Source organism: Plecotus auritus (genome assembly GCF_963455305.1).
Source record: "Plecotus auritus genome assembly, chromosome: 4".
Taxonomy (NCBI): domain Eukaryota; kingdom Metazoa; phylum Chordata; class Mammalia; order Chiroptera; family Vespertilionidae; genus Plecotus; species Plecotus auritus.
This window is the reverse complement of record NC_137775.1, coordinates 38061676-38079758: the sequence shown is the minus strand read 5'-3', so window position 1 is coordinate 38079758 and position 18083 is coordinate 38061676. Positions and strand designations below refer to the sequence as shown.

The 18083-nt window shown below is 48.5% G+C and overlaps 1 protein-coding gene across 9 annotated transcripts in view; it reads right to left on the bottom strand.

Moving 5' to 3' along the window:
* Positions 1-10602: 10602 nt before the first annotated feature.
* The window catches only part of FYN (FYN proto-oncogene, Src family tyrosine kinase), a 210837-nt gene continuing 203356 nt past the window's right edge, over positions 10603-18083 (bottom strand). For 8 of the 9 annotated variants that reach the window (XM_080665740.1, XM_080665743.1, XM_080665741.1 and 5 more), the window contains one exon: positions 10603-13062. In XM_080665740.1, the coding sequence (XP_080521866.1) occupies positions 12854-13062 (209 nt within the window). In that variant the 3' untranslated portion in view covers positions 10603-12853. The remainder of the gene's footprint in view (positions 13063-18083) is intronic. The other variant, XM_080665748.1, reaches the window with a different exon arrangement.

Genomic DNA, 18083 nt, shown 5'->3' with positions numbered 1-18083 from the left:
GATAAACCTTGAAAGCATTATACTAAGTGAAAGAAACCACACAAATGACCACATATTGTATGATTTTATTTAAATGATCTGTATTGGATAGGCCAGACTACACAGACAGAAAATAGATCAGTGGTTGCCTAAGGCCAAGGGGATGAAAAGGGAATGGGGAGAGATGGCTAAGGGATGTGGAGTTTCTTTGGGGTAATGAAAATGCTCTAAAATTGATTGTGGTAATAGTTATATAACTCTGTGAATATACAAAAAGCCATTAAATTGTATACTTTGAGTGAATCGGATGATATATGGATTATATCTCAATACAGCTGTTTAAAATTTTTTTAAACTTATGTTGTCCATAATCTATTGTTATGGGGTTAGACACATTCTAGCACATTATGTTTTGACTCATTAAGTTACATTCTCAGGTCCTGGGATTTAAGGCTCCAACATGTGGTTTTGGACACGTGTCATCAAAAAGAAAAATTTCATATACTTAAAAATGTAGATTTCTGGGTCTTGCCCAGGATCAGAAGAGCCCAGGGATATGCATTGAACTAAAATCTCAGGCCTTGTTCTCTCAGCTGCCTGAAGCAGCAGCCAGCCAGGGTCAGAGCCGATAACTTGAGTAGCCAGTCGCCAGAGTCTGTGATAACCTGCGGGTTCCCCCGGGCCAGCGGGGGGCAGAGGACAGCTTCGCCTGAGGGTTTCTCAGCCTGAAGAACGCCAAGTGGGACAGGACTCTAGTCACCCAGCCTCTGAGGAAGTCCCCATTGGCTGCTGGAATCCCCTCCACGCGGCGGTGCTTCTGCCTCCACCCTGGTCCCATCCCACCTCTCAGGAGGGTAAGGGGAGGCACTGGAGGTTGTTACAGTCCTCAGAAGAGGGCGTAAAAAGTGAGGTAAGGCATCCCTTTCTTTACATGTGGCCAGCCCAGGGACGGGGCGCTGGAGGCCGCTTCACATGGCGACATTCTCATTATGAAAAAAATGAGACAGGGGCAGGAATAAAGCCGAGGGGAGTTTCCAGTGTATTTCTTTAAATTTAAGTAGAGTTGGCATACAATCTTACATTGGTTATGTTAGTTTCAGGTGTACACTCAGTGCATTTTTGGACTAGTTTCATCTATAAAACCAGGAGCTTGCCCTGAAATACAGTCCCTTGTCTGGAGGTCAGGTTCATCAAATCCAACCGGAGGCACTTCCTTGAAGTGCTGTGGTTGAGGTTTGGGCTGAAGCTGGCCTCGTCGCCCCATATCAAGAGGTAGAAGAAATGTGCGCTGGGCATCTCCCCCTGGTATGATGGAGTCAGGTTATCCTGCTCCCCGAAGCCCAGTCCAACTTCACGCCTGTGCCCAGGAGCCTGCCCGCAGCTCCCTCGTAGGCGTGCGTTAGGCCAAGCCCTCCTGCCCTGGCCTGGCCTGGCTGGCTTCTCTAAAAACTGAAGTCCAGGGCCGAGACTGCTCTGTGCCCGCCCCGGAGGGGAGCACCGCAGCTGTGCCCTGGGTGCTCTGGCCGCCAACCCCTTTGGTGTCCCTCCTTGCCAGGCTGTGCCACAGCTGCCAGGGCTGCCCAGTTCAGCGTTGAGGGCGGGAGCCTTCCGTGCCTGGGCTGCTGGGGCTGAGGCAAGTGGGACTTCAAAGGATCGTCATGCAGTTCCCTGCACACCTTCCAGGGGGAGAGGAGGGGGGAGGAAAGAGCATACACGCTCAGCGACAGGTCCTGGGCCTCCTGCCAGGCAAGCCTGACTCAGCGAGTCTGGGGAGGTGCCTGGAAACCTGCATTTTGAAAGATCATCTTAGTTCCCGCACAGGCAGGTGTGGGAGCCGTGGCTTTAAGTCACTCTCCATGGAGATTGTTCAGAGAGTGTGGGAAGGGTCAGAGGGCAGTGTAAGAAAGCGAACTTTGCTTTAGGAGTTGGGAGCCTCCCTTCCTCCCTAGTCTTGAGGTCGTCGAGGGCTTGGCTCCTCCCATGACCTAGAACCCCAAACCCAGCTCCCCAGCGGGAGCCTGGGGTGGTCAGATTCGCAGTGGCTTGGCTCCTCCCATGACCTAGAACCCCAAACCCAGCTCCCCAGCGGGAGCCTGGGGTGGTCAGATTTGCAGTGGCTCAGGTGGGAATATGGCCGCGAGAGTAAGCCTATCACTGTCTAAACGCAAAGGCCAATATGGGCCAAATAAACAAGGTTTAAGTGTATGTGGGCCACAGAAAAGCAAAAGCTTCAATTTTCATAGAAACGTAGGTTTATTTCGATAGAGACATGCTGAATACAAAGGGCTAAAATAAATGAGTAATTGTTAACAGAAAATAATAGAACATTTTAATAAAAATTAATATTTTTTTCTTGAACATTAACTTACCAGACACTGAATAACTGCACAAATTAATAAGCGTAACACAAATAAAACTGTATTTCTTGTTCTCTGAAAGCGAAATATTTCCTGTTGCACACACCAAACAATTCAGTCCAAGACTAATGACTCTGCAATCGGCTGCTAAAATATTCGCTGCTAGGACTAGTGGAGAGAAATGGTGCACCTGCGCATAAGGCACGTAAGGGAAATGAATGCAACACGGTTATAGTCACCAGTCATTAGCGAACATTGTAATTCATTATTAATAATTATGTATAACAGGATATTGTAAAAATTAAGTTACAAAATTTTTATTAAAACGTTTCTTACATACCATTATATTGGCTGGGCCGCAAAAATATTTGTTGTGGGCCACATGCGGCCCGCGGGCTGCGAGTTTGACATGCTTGGTCTACACCAGTGGTCGGCAAACTCATTAGTCAACAGAGCCAAATATCAACAGTACGATTGAAATTTCTTTTGAGAGCCAAATTTTTTAAACTTAAACTATATAGGTAGGTACATTGTTAATAACTTAATTAGGGTACTCCTTCAATCACACTGTACATGCTCACCCGCATGTGGTATTTTGTGGAAGAGCCACACTCAAGGGGCCAAAGAGCCGCATGTGGCTCACGAGCGCGGTTTGCCGACCACTGGTCTACACGAACTGCTGCTTTCGATTCTCCACACGAGTCCATAGGATCTTGAACCTGAGTGGACATGTGGCCACATGCAATACAGCCACACCCTCTCCCCATACATGTGACGCCGGGTGTGCCTGTAACTGCAACTGAGGGCCTGGCTTTGCAGGTTCCACGTCCACAGGGAAAGCTTCTTTAAGTCTGGTCTTCCGGATTACCAGCCAGTTTCAGCCACGGGCATGCGCGCCAAAGCAATCCTAGCACTTCCAGTAAAGAGGCAACAGACTTTCCACCAGGCCAAAAGTTTCAGATTACAGCACCAAATCCAGTGCTGTGGTTCCAATCAAATCAGGAAATAAAACATCTACAATTTATTTGGGTCTCTAAGACTCAGAACTCCTGGCCAAAAAAGTGCCCTTTGATCTTCATCCCTTTAATCTATAAATGCAATTCCATTTTAACGAACAATTCCTTATATTGGTATCATACTCTTTATTGAAGAAACTTAGATCGTATTTTAGGATTCCAACCATTGGATTAAATTCAGGGTAATATTCGAGCCTAATGCGTGCCAAGTTCCTACCCGCAGTGAGGACAGAGGCAAGGAGGAAACCTCAGGGAGTCGTGTGCAGTGAATGCTGAGGAGAGACCAGAAGCCAAGTCCGCGCGTTCTCAGGAGGGAGCCGTCACTTATGACTGGGGGATCGAAGAGGGCTTCGTGAGGAAGGAGATGTTTGAGTTGGGCCACAAAGGGTGGACAGGCTGTTAAGAAGAGGAGATAGGGCCAACGAAAACGCCAGGGGAAATGGCTGGAGCAGCGCTTACTTAAGGAGCTGTAGACAATTCATGCAGTCAGGATCTAGTGTGGGGGTGATGGTAGAGGTGAGGGGGAGATGAGGCTGGCAAAACAGTAGAGCTCAACTTCAGGGGCCTAACTTCCCTTGAATTAGCTAAAAGATGAGATAGTGTATTGCAAGGGTTTGAGGAATCTCATGGAAATGCTGCTCAGGAAGTGGAGTTGGACAGCCGTGGATCTCAGCTGTAACTCTCTGGGGCCCGTGCTCTCCAGCCATTGGTTCTCTCTGCAGACCGTGTCCTCTGCTTCCCCACCAGGCCCACTCTGACCCTGACTCGGCCTAACCTGTAGGCCAAGCATCCAGCACCAGAGCCTCTTGAGTCTTGGTTCCAACTCAAGGGAGACAATTCCATTAGCTGGTGGTCAGTCAATAGATTGGTTCCTCCTGGTCAGGCGTCTGCCCCTGGAATCCTCAGCTGTTCTGGTGGGAGGTGTGTGTGGGGGGGAGGTCACATGGTGAAAACCTAGCATTCAAGAGGTATAGTGTGGGGGAATTGAAAGAAAGGAGCGTGGGCTGGACAGGCCTTCCAATCACACCTCCCTCCATTAGTGGGGATCAGTGGGAACCATCACATTTTTAAAGAAGGAGAATCACACAGTCACAGCGTTGATTTTAGGTTCCTCTCCACCATGTGAAGGGCAGACTGAAAGTGAAGGGGAAGTTGCCCACACAGACTAAATGACTGCCACATACCAAGCACTATCCTAGACGCTGTCTGCATCTTCCTTTCTTTAGTTTCCATAACAGCCCATTTGACGTATGAGGAAATGGAGACAAAGAGGCTTAGAGACGTGAGGTAACTTGTCCCAAGTCACACTGTGGTGCATTGTGAATTAACCTAAACTCAGCCCAGACGTTTCCACCACACCAGGCAGGCACTCAGCCTCTCATGGACGCCGGCCGGTGCCTCACGTGCCGCAAGTCCGCACCGAATCTGCCATCTCCTGCTTATTTTCTAACCCTCCTCCAGGTCTCTATCTCTGTCAGTGCTGTAACCATCTACCCTGTCACCCAAGCCTACCCAGTGTGCTTTGGGCTACGGTGGGGAAGACTCCTTCGCCTAGCCCAAATAGACACCCAAAGAGACAAGGATTGCTGAGCTTTGGGGGTTCAAGATTCAGGCTCTTGGGGTCAGCAGGGTTATAGAGGCCACCAAGAGAAGCAGACAGAATCAGCCACAGATTTGCCCTGAAAGGTAAAAATCTAAGGGTGGCACTAATAAGTAGACAATGGCCCTTGTGGGGAGATGGAGATGAAGAGAATGAGTGAATATCTAAATAGAAATTCTATGGTTCTAGTGCAGCCGTGGGCAAACTATGGCCCGCGGGCCGGATCCGGCCCGTTCGGCTGTTCTATCGGGCCCGCAGAGCCGAAAGAGCGGAGGGTTCTCTTGCTCTCCCCTCTGCTCCTTTACTTTGAATTTATATTAGTTCACACAAACACTCCATCCATGCTTTTGTTCCGGCCCTCCGGTCCAGTTTAAGAACCCATTGTGGCCCTCGAGTCAAAAAGTTTGCCCACCCCTGTTAGTGGGAGTAGGGAGCGGAGATAAGGAGGATGGGCGGGGGAGGGGAAGGAAAATGAACGGTGATTGACGGGGAGTGCACTGTTGAAGTGAAGGGCCTCAGGTCCACCTCTGGGATTCCACCCTCCTCTGACCACTCTGGTTCTGAAAACCTACGTTGGTCATGAACAAATATCATAACCCAATCCATCGCAATAACACAGCTTCTGAATGTCAAGGTGGAGTAAGGGTGCCTTTTCATTTCAGATATTGTAGATTGCAAAATCTCCACAATTGGAACGATGTTCTCCATTTTGCATTTGATTCTGTGACAGAATCGCAGCCACATACAGCTTTTTGTTTTATCTCTGTATCTTCCAAGGTCCCCTTTGGCTGCATGCACGGTGCTTTTGTTCTCGGCCTGCTGTTTTAAGTATAGCTTTGCTACATTGCCATTTCCCCCACAATTCAAAATCAAGTACTTATTTGAATTAGAGCAGAAAAATCCTGAATAGAATGAAGCATGCTTTACAGCCATCAAATATGGTGAGGTCATGGTTAGTGATAGCAATGACAGTGATTAATGCCTCACACTTTTAACTTAGAGACCTTTGGGAACCTATAAGCAAATATTTTCCAAAATTCGCAGGTGAGAGGAGAGGGTGAAGCGGCTCACACAGGATTGTCTGATTACAGTCTGATCCCCCCTTCCCCTACCCCTCCCCAATTATCTCATAAATTGTGCTTTGGTGAACAGTACCGGAGCTGTTCATATTTCAAATCAAACTGAAGTCCACTGAAGGAGGAAAATTATGCATTTTACATAAATGATGTGGGCAAATTACTGTTCAGTTTTTAACAGGGTTTTTTTCCATCCCTTTGCTGTGCACAATGGAATACAGTTAATTTACCAGAAAGCATTGTTATTCATTCCCTAATTCTCCAGGCAACTGCTGCCACTTGCTCACCATTTCCTCGCTGCTCTCTGGGAGTTGACAGGCCTCCAGGCTGGTTTGGGTTCCCCAGCGATCTATAGTGGCTCCACCTCCCTCCTGGTATCTTCCAGGGCTCGCCCCTTGGGAGGACTCTACAAAATGAAAGAATTCACATACCTGGATTTAGTTTATAAGTGCCTTTAAAGGGATCCTTTTGTAAACACACACACACACACACACACACACACACACACACACACACACATATATCTTGCTGTTTAGTAATATTTCCCCACAGTATTACATGTACACTTTTCATTAAAAACACTATCTGATTATACCCATTTCATTCTCTCTTGCTTCCAATTAGCTACTCATTGATTATTATATAGCAAACACTTGATAATTAACTAAAGGAGAAAAAAAAAGTTCAAGAGCAAACAACCAGAATATCTTGCAACTGCTAATGTATACATTCTTTCTTGAGTTTACCAGTTGCAGGATGATTGAAGCAAAATAGCCTAGTAAATGGAAGGAAAGGGTGACAACAGATTCATAAAGGAGAGAAAACCCTCCAGTAATCCTTATTAACAGAGGTGGTGAGGAGTTATTACCAGTCTCTTCCCAAGCAATTATTTTATTCTCATACTCTATAAATATATTTCAAACTACATTCCAGCTGGGACATTGGCGCCAACAAGCTGTCTGCAATGTTACACTTTGTTCTTTTATGGTATCATCTACCCTCCAGTTAGCAGCCCACTAATCAGAATAAATGATGTGCCTATATGCTGTGTGTGTCGGGGGGGCAGGGGGGGAGAGTCAATTTTCAGAGTTTTCATGGTGTGGTTTTGTTTTTACTTCACTTAGATGCATTTGCTGAGCATCTTCTATATTAAGGCATGAGCTAGCCCCTAATGGAGGTTGGCTATTAGAAGGAAACATATTCAGAGGCAAAAAACACTGGGCTTACCGTTAAGCAGTACATACTCTGCTTGTCCTTTAAGACTGAGCTCAGGCATCACCTCCTCCAGGGAGCCTCCCCTGCACTCCCCATCTTGGGGTGAATGGCATTCTTTTATTTTAAATATTTTTATTGATTTTAGAGAGAAAGGGAGAGGGAGAGGATAGAAACGTCAATGATGAGAATCATTGATTGGCTGCCTCCTACACGCCCCCTACTGGGGATCAAGCCCAAAACCCGTGCATGTGCCCTTGACCGAAATCGAACCTGGAACCCTTCAGTCCACAGGCTGACGCTCTATCCACTGAGCCAAACTGGCTAGGGCCTGAATGGCATTCTTTTGCTACCACCTGAGCTTCCACCTAGCAGGTAGCTCATTGCATTGATCTCTTACGGGTCTCCATCCTCACTGGACTGGAAATATTAATGGTCTCTTTGACTTTCTAGCATAGAGTCTATAATTAGTAGTCTATGGATGCTTGCAGAATGAATGAATCTTCTTACACATATCAACAGTCATATCCACCACCATCCCATTGCCTTGAAGAGTGGTGGCAAAAGAGTCCTCTCATTCCAGCTTTGATTTCTGGCTCCTTGTCTACCATCTCCCTCCTGTCTTCTCCTGTTTGCTGCCATCTGGGACAAGCAGGCTGACCTGACTGGACCTGTACTGCCTGTGGACGCTGGACGGTTTCCTCTTTCCATCATCAACACCCCCCTCCCCCCCTCCCCCGCCATCTTCTGTTCCATTCTCAAAGTGCTGTTGTTCACTGGCTAAAAAAAAGGGAATCAGATATGAGAATCCATATTAATGGGGTACATGTTACCTTTCCCAACCATAGTATTTTCACGTTAGCAATAACATGTCATGGACAGCAAGTTCACCGTGCTTCTCGAGCAGGGCCCAGGCCTCATGGTCACGCAGAGGTGTGCAGGGACCCGGCAGGCCACAGGCTGGTTAACGATGCACAGCATGGAGGTCTGGGAAAATAACTTCATGTGAAGACAAAGATGGATATCTTAGGAGTAGATTATCCATCCAATATTCATAAAATTACAATGTTAGAATGAGACCTGAAGGCCCAGGCCTCAGGGGTACAAGTGTATTCCCATTGGTGTTGGGGTGATTTCTGGGAAAGGTTTGAGGAACACTTCAGGCTCCAGCCTGGGCCTTCCCATCATGTATTGACTCTTCAGACCAGTGACCACACATTGAGAACATTGAGAACCGGCAGGGCTAGTGCCTCGGCAGCTCACGGCGAGTCCAGGTGGGCTCCGCAGGTTCTTAGTGGGTCACTCCCAGGTCCACATTCACCCTGTCGGACGGCATTCTCCTAGCCATCCATCCATCCAGTGTCTACCATCGGCTCATCACTGCTCGAGGTGCAGGGAGAAGAGTGAGCAAGTTAGGCAGTGTGTTCTCAAGGAGCTCACAGTCCGGCAGGGAAAATGCAGGAAAAGGAGATCGTATTACTAAATAAGTGATTAGAAGAGGAGTAACTATTCTGGAAAAAAGCGTAATGATCTGGATGCTGGGGGAGCTGTTGTTAGTCACTGATCACATTCTCCGTGGAAGAGTCTCTGCCACACTGGGAAACGGTTTATTCCTATTGTCAGTCCTCAACATTAATTTCAGAATAAAGGTTATACCCCCGCCTCTCCCCACCTAAGGGATTCTGAATATTTTGCATGTTTGGAAGGAATGAGGTACAATTTAGAAATTTATTAAAAAATAACTTCTGGGAATGCACATATATATAAATGAAGGTCCATTTGACATTTCAAAGATATTAAAGGTACTAATTTTTAATTATTTTCTCTGTAGTTGTAATCTTTTTTTGATAATTAAATAAGATAAACATAATATTGGTATCTGCTTTAGTCAATCTGTACCCCACAATATCATTTTTAGAATAAAAATTTGAGCTTCCTCCACCTCCTCCCCCAAACTATTCCCTTCCTCCCTTCTGTCTCCCTGCCTTTTAGCAAATATTTTGGGAAGTCAAATTGGAACTCCAACAGTCTAATATACAATGGTAAGAAAGTCAACAAAAATCACGTAGATCTGTGAAAGTAGCTTTCAGGAACACACTTTGACCAACACCATGTATCCACTGCAGCTCCTTAGCAAATGCCCACCTGGGAAGGCAGGCTGTGGTCCTGAGCCAGCACCAAAGAGCGGGTGGCACCGCACACAGCGGCTTGGGCGGCGTCTCCCGCACGCGGCTGGGACCTTGCCTGCTCCCAAGGCTCTCGAAGGAGCCCTTCCAGTGAGTTCCACCGAGACTCTTAAGGTCCCGTGGGCATGTCTGACAAAACTCCGAACGCCAGTGCGGCCAGAACAGCCCACAGGTGCCAGGATTTAGCCGCGGGAGGGCCGTCTCCCCGCAAAGCCCTGGCGCCTGCAGGGGATCGTCAGTCGTGTGGCTCGGAGGGGTTAGGAGCACCCTTCCCGTTCTGGGGAACTGCCTGGGTCTGCACCCGCCTGTCTCTGCCGTGACCGAGGCAGGGCCGCCCGCACCCTCGCCTGGTTGGCAGCCGGCGCCCCGGCACGCACGGGAGGCCTGCCGCTCGGGCCCTCGGCCTCGCAGCCAGAGCACCCGGGCGGGCGCGGGGCACGGGGAGCCGCGGAGCGGACCCCGTTTTGCCCTGTGCAGTGTCTGGGCTTCTTTGTCAAGTGCTCCTCCAGCGGCCACGTGAGCTTCAGAAAGGAAGGACACCGTGTGTGCGCAAGCGTCCCGAGGTGCGGCCCTGCCAGGTGCCCGCGCCCCCCGGGGACAGGGCGGCAGCGACGATTTCATCCTAAACACGATACCGGGGGGCAGATTCTCATTACTCACGCCCAGGGACAGCGGCATGCCCCCACCGCTCCCCGCTAAGGTGCCTCTCGAGGTGGTTTCTTTCTGAACCAGAGAAATCCCTGCTCAGAGAGAGCCACTGCCTCACCCCAGGCTTCCAGGGCCTGGGAGGAGGGCGGCTTCCCGAGGTGCTGGGGCCCGGGAGGGCGGCTCATGCGGGGCTGGGCACCGCAGGGGCAGCGCCTGAGCACACAGCTTCTCGGGGGAAACGCCTCCGATGCCTCCGTCTCTATCGCTGCTCTTACACTGCTATGTGGGGCCCCGCCCTGCGGTGCAGAACAGCTCCAGCGCGGGTTTCGGAAGCGGCCCCCACTTAACCCGAGTCCTCAGTTTTGATTCATCTGAGAGAATCCACAAGGAACTCAACTGATGAATTAAAGGATGTCCTTTGGTTTGAAGAGACTGTTTTTTTTTTCTTAAAGAATCTGTTTCGAACAGGTTATGACTTCTTCGGATTTTTTTGAATGACCGAGACAAAAAATATACACAAAAATCCTTCAGAGAATATTTGCAAATTATCCAAACTGGCGGGAAGTGAAGACTAAAAACAAAGTTATCTTTACAAATATCTAGAACATGTTAATAAATTGACCAGTGATAATAACTGTATCAATACCAAAACAATACCATAAAGACTTGATTTTTCAGAAAATCCCTTTGTGTCACTTAGAAAAAAATGTTGGAAACCCTTTCTAAACACAAAGGTTATTCCAGCAAGAAAACGGTCCTCCTTGTGTGATTCCACATCACGCCAGTGATCTTAAAGCACAGGGTCTCAGACCTTGTAGGAAACTACAGCAAGTCTCAGCCAGCCCCTCATTTCCATAGACAGGACCTGGAAGTGAGAGGCCAGGTTGCTGTCCAAGGTCACACAGCTGAGCGCGTGCAGAGCCAGGCCTGGACAGCTAGCCTGAATGCCCACTGGCCCTCCAGGCATGCCAGCCTATGTCCCTGCTTAGCAACTTCATTACAGAAGTGGAGGGACACTGGGAAATACATATACTGACTCCACGACACGGAAGATTCTCCTTGTAATTGCTTCATTCTCCTTGTAATTGTCTCTTTCCCCTACATGTGGGACACAGAAAACTCCAGTTAGAGAAAATGTCGGATAAATTAAAATGTTAAGGTATGCCTAGACATGCTTTAATGTTCCTTTGAATTAGCTAGAAAGACAATAGCCTAGCTTTTCTGGGGAAGAAAAGAAAAAGCCACTCCAGGTGTCTCAAATGTTTCTGTCGTTGGAAATCACTGCACAATGGTTACATTCCCCAGGTGGCTCCTCACCACCTAGCGTGGAACAGATATGTCACCACCAGAGTCCCTTCCATGTTTAAACAAATGAACAAAAAAAAAATTCAAATGTAAAATGCTCTCTTTTTAATTACTAAATTAAGAAAGTTAAACAATTTAAAAATGTAAACTCACAAATAAAATCATAACAAAAAAGGAATTAAGACTTCAGAGTTGCTACTCAGTATTAAAAACTCAATAGAAATAGGCTTTTTTGATTTGTTGTTGTTAAACATGTAATTCAAGGTTGGTACAAACAGCAACTAAAAATGTAATACTTTTTTGTGTGCATCCCCATGAAATGTCAAGTAGTGCATAGTTATTCCACCGGAGAACTGTCGGACACACAGAAAGTCATTTCATTAGCAGTACAGGACATTGAAACACTTAGTTTACAATGGGAAGTGCACAGCCCCCACCCTCACGGTCCTGGGAGTTTTAGTTGCATGAGAAAGTTTGGCAGGCTGCCATGATTACAATGCTATGGGTTTTAGACCATTTAAATGTGGTTACAAGATTAAATAAAAAAAGTTTGAAACATTTCAGCATTCATATTTTTATACAAGGAGTTTGTGTGGTATCTATCTTCCAGTTCCCTTGGTAGTTTGGCCGTTGGTTGGCTTAAATATGCCCACTTTTAAGTTTCAAGAACAAATCGCAGTAAGTCGAAGCAAATACTGGAAACAGGCCTTGTGAATTCAGCTCGGGGGCTGCTGAAAAGAGTCAACCTAACAGCCATCTATAGGTATAGTCATGAATCAAAGAAGTGCAATCCAAATTTAAAAAAAAATTCATGCTTTGAAAAAGCCAAAAATGAGGCCACTGGTTTTTCCGAATAACATTAGTGCTTTTCTACTGATTCCGTAGTAAAATCCTCACTCTGGGTCCTGAAGCTGTGGTCCAGGCTGGCCATGGTCTCCACGTTAGCACCCACATGGTGTATGTACAGGGACATATATATTATATGTATTCATATTTGTAAAAAAGAAAAAAAACAAACACCTGTCCTGATTGGTTTTTGTTAAAACATGAAAAAAAATTTTATTGTTTTAGACAAAGAGGCCACTTTTGGAAAATAATACTTTTTTTTTTTAGTTGAATCAGGTGAAGACAGTTAAAATCACATAGGATTTGCATTTTTAAAAAAGGAAAGCACTGGGATTGTTGGCACTGGAGTAACTATTTACACTGAACAGAGGTTTGGCCTTTTACGTGACATCGATACAATGCATTTTCCAAAGTCTGAGAAATAACAAGGTCTGTCTTGTATGCTTCACAGAGGAGGTTCGGATTTGGGGACACGTGTCATTAATGAGGGCCATGGAAGTTCGTCAGCTTCAGAGTCACATGCAATCTGATCCTGGAGGGTTCTGGCTGCCCCAGCAGCTGGCTACGGATGGAAAGCTAATGGGGAGGGGCGGAGCCTCTGGGACAGGCCTCTCTGCTGACCCCTATCTCACAGGTTTTCGCCCGGCTGATACTGGGGCTCTGTGGCCGTGAAGTAGTCTTCCAGGAAGCCCTGTAAGTACTCGAAAGTGGGCCGTTCTTCGGGGTCCTTTTTCCAGCAGTGGATCATGAGCTCGTGCAGAGAGATGGGGCAGTCCTGTGGGCAGGGCATCCTGTAGCCGCGCTCCACCTGCTCCAGCACCTCCCGGTTGTTCATGCCTGCAAAGACAGGGGCGGTGAGAGCGGGCACCTGCGGCCCCCAGCCCTGCCCCCCCTTTCTATTTTGAGCCTGCACATGAAACCGTGCTGAGGTCCCACCTCACGCAGGGTGGGACCCTGCCTTTAAGGGGACAGCACACCACTCAGAAATAAAAAAGGAACACACGACTGGTACACACAAAACCCAGATGATGAACCTCAAAAGTGTTTTAAGTGAAAGAAGCCAGACACAAAAGGTAACATACCGTATGACCTCATTTCTATGAAATTCTAGAAAAGGCAAACCTGCAGTGACAGAAAGCAGATCAGTGATGGCCAGGAGGAGGGGCAGGCAGCGCCTGCAGAGGGGCCCGGGTGTGCGAGGGGTGATGGAAACGCTCTCCATCAGAGCTCAGCAAACTAGCCCTGTGAAGGCCAGAGAGTAAATCAGGCTTTGCAGGTTGTGTGTGTGTGTGTGTGTGTGTGTGTGTGTATATATTTAACTCTTTAAAAATGTACAAAACAAAAACAGGGTGGAGCTGTATTTGCTCTATATTCTGTATATGGTGGTGTGACTGCTTATGTTTGTCAAACTAACTGTATTCTTAAAATTGTTGAATTCTATTGTATGTAAAACTACTTTCCAATCAAGATGACAAAGAAATATAGATGAAGCAGACAAAAAGAAAAAGCTCATGGAATGAGGACACACCGTTTCTTGGGTATAGTATCTATAAGCTCCATTTATGAAGTTCACAAATTAGCTTTCCTCCTGCCTGGGCAAGCATTGGTGCCCTATTGTCCGAGATCTGCCATCATGCCACGCTGGGCACTGTCTGACCCAGTGACCCTGGGGTTTGGTGACGCTGATGAGGAGACAGGATGTCTCCAGGGCCAGTGTTTCCCGATTACTTCGGACAGGCCATCTATCATGTGAGACCTCTGTGACCCTCTGGGTTGCTGCCTCGGGGAACAGGAGGCTGCCCAGCGCTTGCAGGAGGCATCGGAGAGACTGCTAACTCTCTGGGGAAAGCAGCCCCCCTGCACGCTGGCCTTCTTGACAGAACAGGAAATACCACACTTGGGGTGAGGCGAATGCCCTGACCCCGTTCCAATCACCAACAGGCACCGTTCTCTCGTTTTCCTTCCCCTTTGTTCCGTATCACGTTCTGCCACCGCCTGCCAAGCCCTTGTATATTTTGGCTGCTCCTTGGCCCTGAGCCTGTAATCTGGACTCCTCCCCAATTTCTGACCCCGATAGTTGACAAAAGCAAGAACCGAATTTTAAGCCATACAGAAGCCTAGACTTCTTCCCTGTCTCTCAGGGGCATAGCCATCAGGACAGAACATGTGCATGCAGCAGCTCCCTTAATTCTGGGGGGCTGGCAACCCTCAGCGGGGCCCTGAGCCTGTCTGGAGGAGCTGGGCCCCGTGCACAGCCCTGCCTCCCTGCGGAGGCGACACCCAGACCTCGGGATCTGTTGCCAGTTCTCTTTGTTTTGTTGTTACTGTTGGAGCTGGTTTATCCTGGCTCCTGTGGCTGCCAACCACAGCCCTGTCAGTCACATGCTTGTCCAACGCTTTTTGGGTGCTTTCTTATTCTGCCACTCCAATTTCTTGAGGTGATAAAATCCACGTTATTTCCACTGTACTGAAGTAGGCCTTCACTTTAATTATTATAACATAACCTCCCTCACGTTTCGGGGTGACCCTTACTTTAGTGAGAGAGGTTCTGTGAATGAGTCTGGGTCCCCCGTCCCCACATCCTGCCAGACTTCATAGATGCCCCCTTCCTTTGGATGTTTGGTCAGCTGGGTGGCTAATTAGTGTAATTAGCTCCAATTGCTGAAACTCACTGGAAAACTCAGATGGGGCGGGGAGCTGGAGCAAGGGGAGGAGCCTGGAGCTGCTGGAGAAGGTCCTGCCGAGCCCTGGAGCAGCCGGTGCAGGGCCAGCCTTTCCACCACTTCCTTACCCACAACTCACAAACCCAACCGGCTCTGGAAACCCCAAGTTCTGTAACTCACTCACTTGGCAGCAAAATTGATCTGAACTGACCTCACTGGGACATAAAACCCGACAGGAGGCTATTCAGTGCTTTTCTGTCTTCACAGGTGTTGCTGCAGAAGGAAGGATGTTTTGAATACAGAGTGCTGCCTAAACTCTCCGAGGGTGCTATATAATGTATGATGGCGCACTGTATGATAGGCTTTAAAAAAAGTCTCATCTGGAAGCACATCCGGTCCCAAGGGTTTTTGCTGGGAAGTCCTGGCAGGAGTGACAGCAGCCGGGAGAGGTTAGGAAGAGAGCGTAATGGCATATCTGGACTGGCATTCTCCAAAGCGTTTCCCTGTCTGTCAGCACAGTCCTTGGTTTCATAGTATCTCAGAAGCCACATGGCCTGAACCTGCCGAAGTCGCCCTGTCCCCACCCTTGCCAGGAGCCGGGAGGAACTGGAGGAAAGACAAGCAGAAGGTGAACCTCGAGGCCCGACAGGCCCTTCTGGAGGTAGTTCCATCCCTCCCCACCACCATGCCTTCTAGTGCTGTATTCTGGCACCGAGACTGTCCTGCACGGCACCAATGCGTTTAATTGGTCATTCAATTGCTCCGCGGAGCTTATGTCAGTAAATGTTTCATTTCATTAAAAACAACACTACTGAAATAGAAAGATTTCATGTATTTTTAAAAAACTCTAAATTTAATGTCCACCAACAGAAAGTTTAATTGATCACTTGGGTCAGGCCTATTTTTCCAGTGCTCGGTCCAAGCCTGGGACACAGCACACACAGCAACTTGACCCTCAGCATGGAGCATCTCCTGAGGCAGCCTGCTTCCTGGGGATGTGGCCAGGGGACGGAGCAGTAACCCGGCAGGACGCTGTTGGCCCCACACTGCCAGCTCTGGGGCACACTCCTTCTCCCTCGTCACCTGCTCTCCTTTCTCTTCTCGTGCCTTCTCTCCACAGGCCCCTCAGAGTATGCAGAGCATATGTAACCAATTCCATGCACTGGGCCAAACAGAAACCCACTAATGACAGCTTTGCCAGAGAAGTGGGGATAAGACAGTGTACTTGGCTGACAACGGCGATCTGAATGGGGCTGGCTCATTTCCAACCATCCGCCAGGCAGCACCCACACAGCTGACCTGTGGCCCTGCGCCTCCACTGCAGGCCTTGGCAGCAGTGACTGCACAACCAAGGGATGCCCACGTAGAGGCCTTAGGCTAGCTGCTGCTTTACAAACAATAGCCAGTTTCAGTGGACTGTGTCATAGTTAAAACACAGCATGAGAATACAGCTAAGAAACTTCGAAAAATCGTATTTATTTCAAGAATTTCTTTTTTAGTCAAAATGGATTTTACTCTACATACTGCTCTAAGATGAGTGTATTTCATTTTTCTGTTTTAGATGGTTTCATATTTTTGTTACAAAGAAAACTGTTCTTTCTCCTCTTTTAGCCACTTTTCCCAAGATGTTGGCTTGGCTTGTACCTGGAGTGAAGGGCAGGGCCTGGGAAGGAATATGCAGGAGCTCGAGTGCTGGGTGGCCAGAGACGGAGGGACGCGGGGACCCAGAAGAAAAGCACCCTTTCATCGTACTTTCTAAGTGACAAGCAGACAGTGAGGGAGGAGGGTGCTTGGGAGTGATTTTCTTTTTTTGCCTTTTTCAGTGGGAAGAATGCCAGGAGAGAAATAGAACGAATAGAAACTTTAAAACACGGTGTATGGGCACATTTTTGGGACACACTCAGCAGTAGCTGGGGTCTCCAGGTTTCCTAGTGGGAGCTGTGACAGAGACCACTTCTCAGGAGGAGGGTGGTCTCCACCAGCCCCTGGTGTCTGACCATGGCAGGTGCCATATTCCCCAAGTGTGTCTAGGTTCCCACCCTCCACGTCCATCAAAGAAGGGGCGAGGGCCTGGCTGCCAGCAAGCACAGACACCCTGCCCCTTCCCCCCAACGCTGCCCGCCTGGGCCCCCACTGCGGCACCTGGCCTCCTGCTGCGTGCTGGAGTCGGCCAGGCAAGTGGGCTGACTGTGCCTGGGCCTGCTTCCCTGTCCCTCTTCCCCAGATCCTCCCTGGGGCCTCCTGTCACCATGGATGTTAGGCCTTCAAACGTGGTCTGTTGGCATCATACCCTGTTGGGCTGCCCAAAACACGGCAGCCGGCTCTCCAGCCAAGTGGACGGTGCTCACTCGCGCCATTATGATTCCACTATCCCTTCTAAACCCTTGTCCTGGCTTCCTCTTGGTCTCCGAATTCCAGCTCTCACTTTCCAACCCTTACTGTGCTCTGGTTGCCAGCAGTGTCTATTCCCACGGGTGTGTGTTTCTTGCCCTTCTTCCCTTTTGCCCCCCCCGCCCCCCCCTTTAAACTTCCCTATGCCTCCTCTTTGAGCTACATACGAACCCCGTAGTGCCTCCTCCTTTTTCTTTTGGATTCTTTAGGGAAGAAAACCCCTCATTTTCATGGGCAGAGCCACTGCGCTACTTCTAAACTCATCTCTCAGTGTCTTTCACTAGGTGACTTGACCTCCCTGGCCTCAGTTTCTCCATTTGTCAATGAAACACCTCAACATTCACTGTGCCTTCAGCTGTTTGGAAAAAATATCTCATATGAAAGAGGAGTGTTTTGCTTTACACGTTTCCCTTTTTGTGTAGCTTCCTTATATGGGTCTTGGAGCGGCCGTCTCCATAGTCTGGGACCATGAAGTGTTATCTGTTCACGTTGCACTTGGATGTGACTGTGGGCTGCAAGAGCCTGGACCTCTGTGCCACGTAAATACCTGAGCACGGCGACAATGGGAATGAAGCTCAGGCTATCGGACACCCAGGTTACCGCTGAAAACTGAGCTTCCCATTCAGAGATGATCGACTGTGCACAGGCTTCCGTCAGAGGCCCCTGGCTTCGAGGCATGGCCCTGTGGAAGGCCCTCTGTCTGTGAGCCTGCCGGTGGGGCCGGGAGGGAGGAAGCAGGACTAAGGCTGTGTGGCTTGCTCAGCACGAGCACCTGCTATCACATCACTGTAGGCTCTGGTTGTC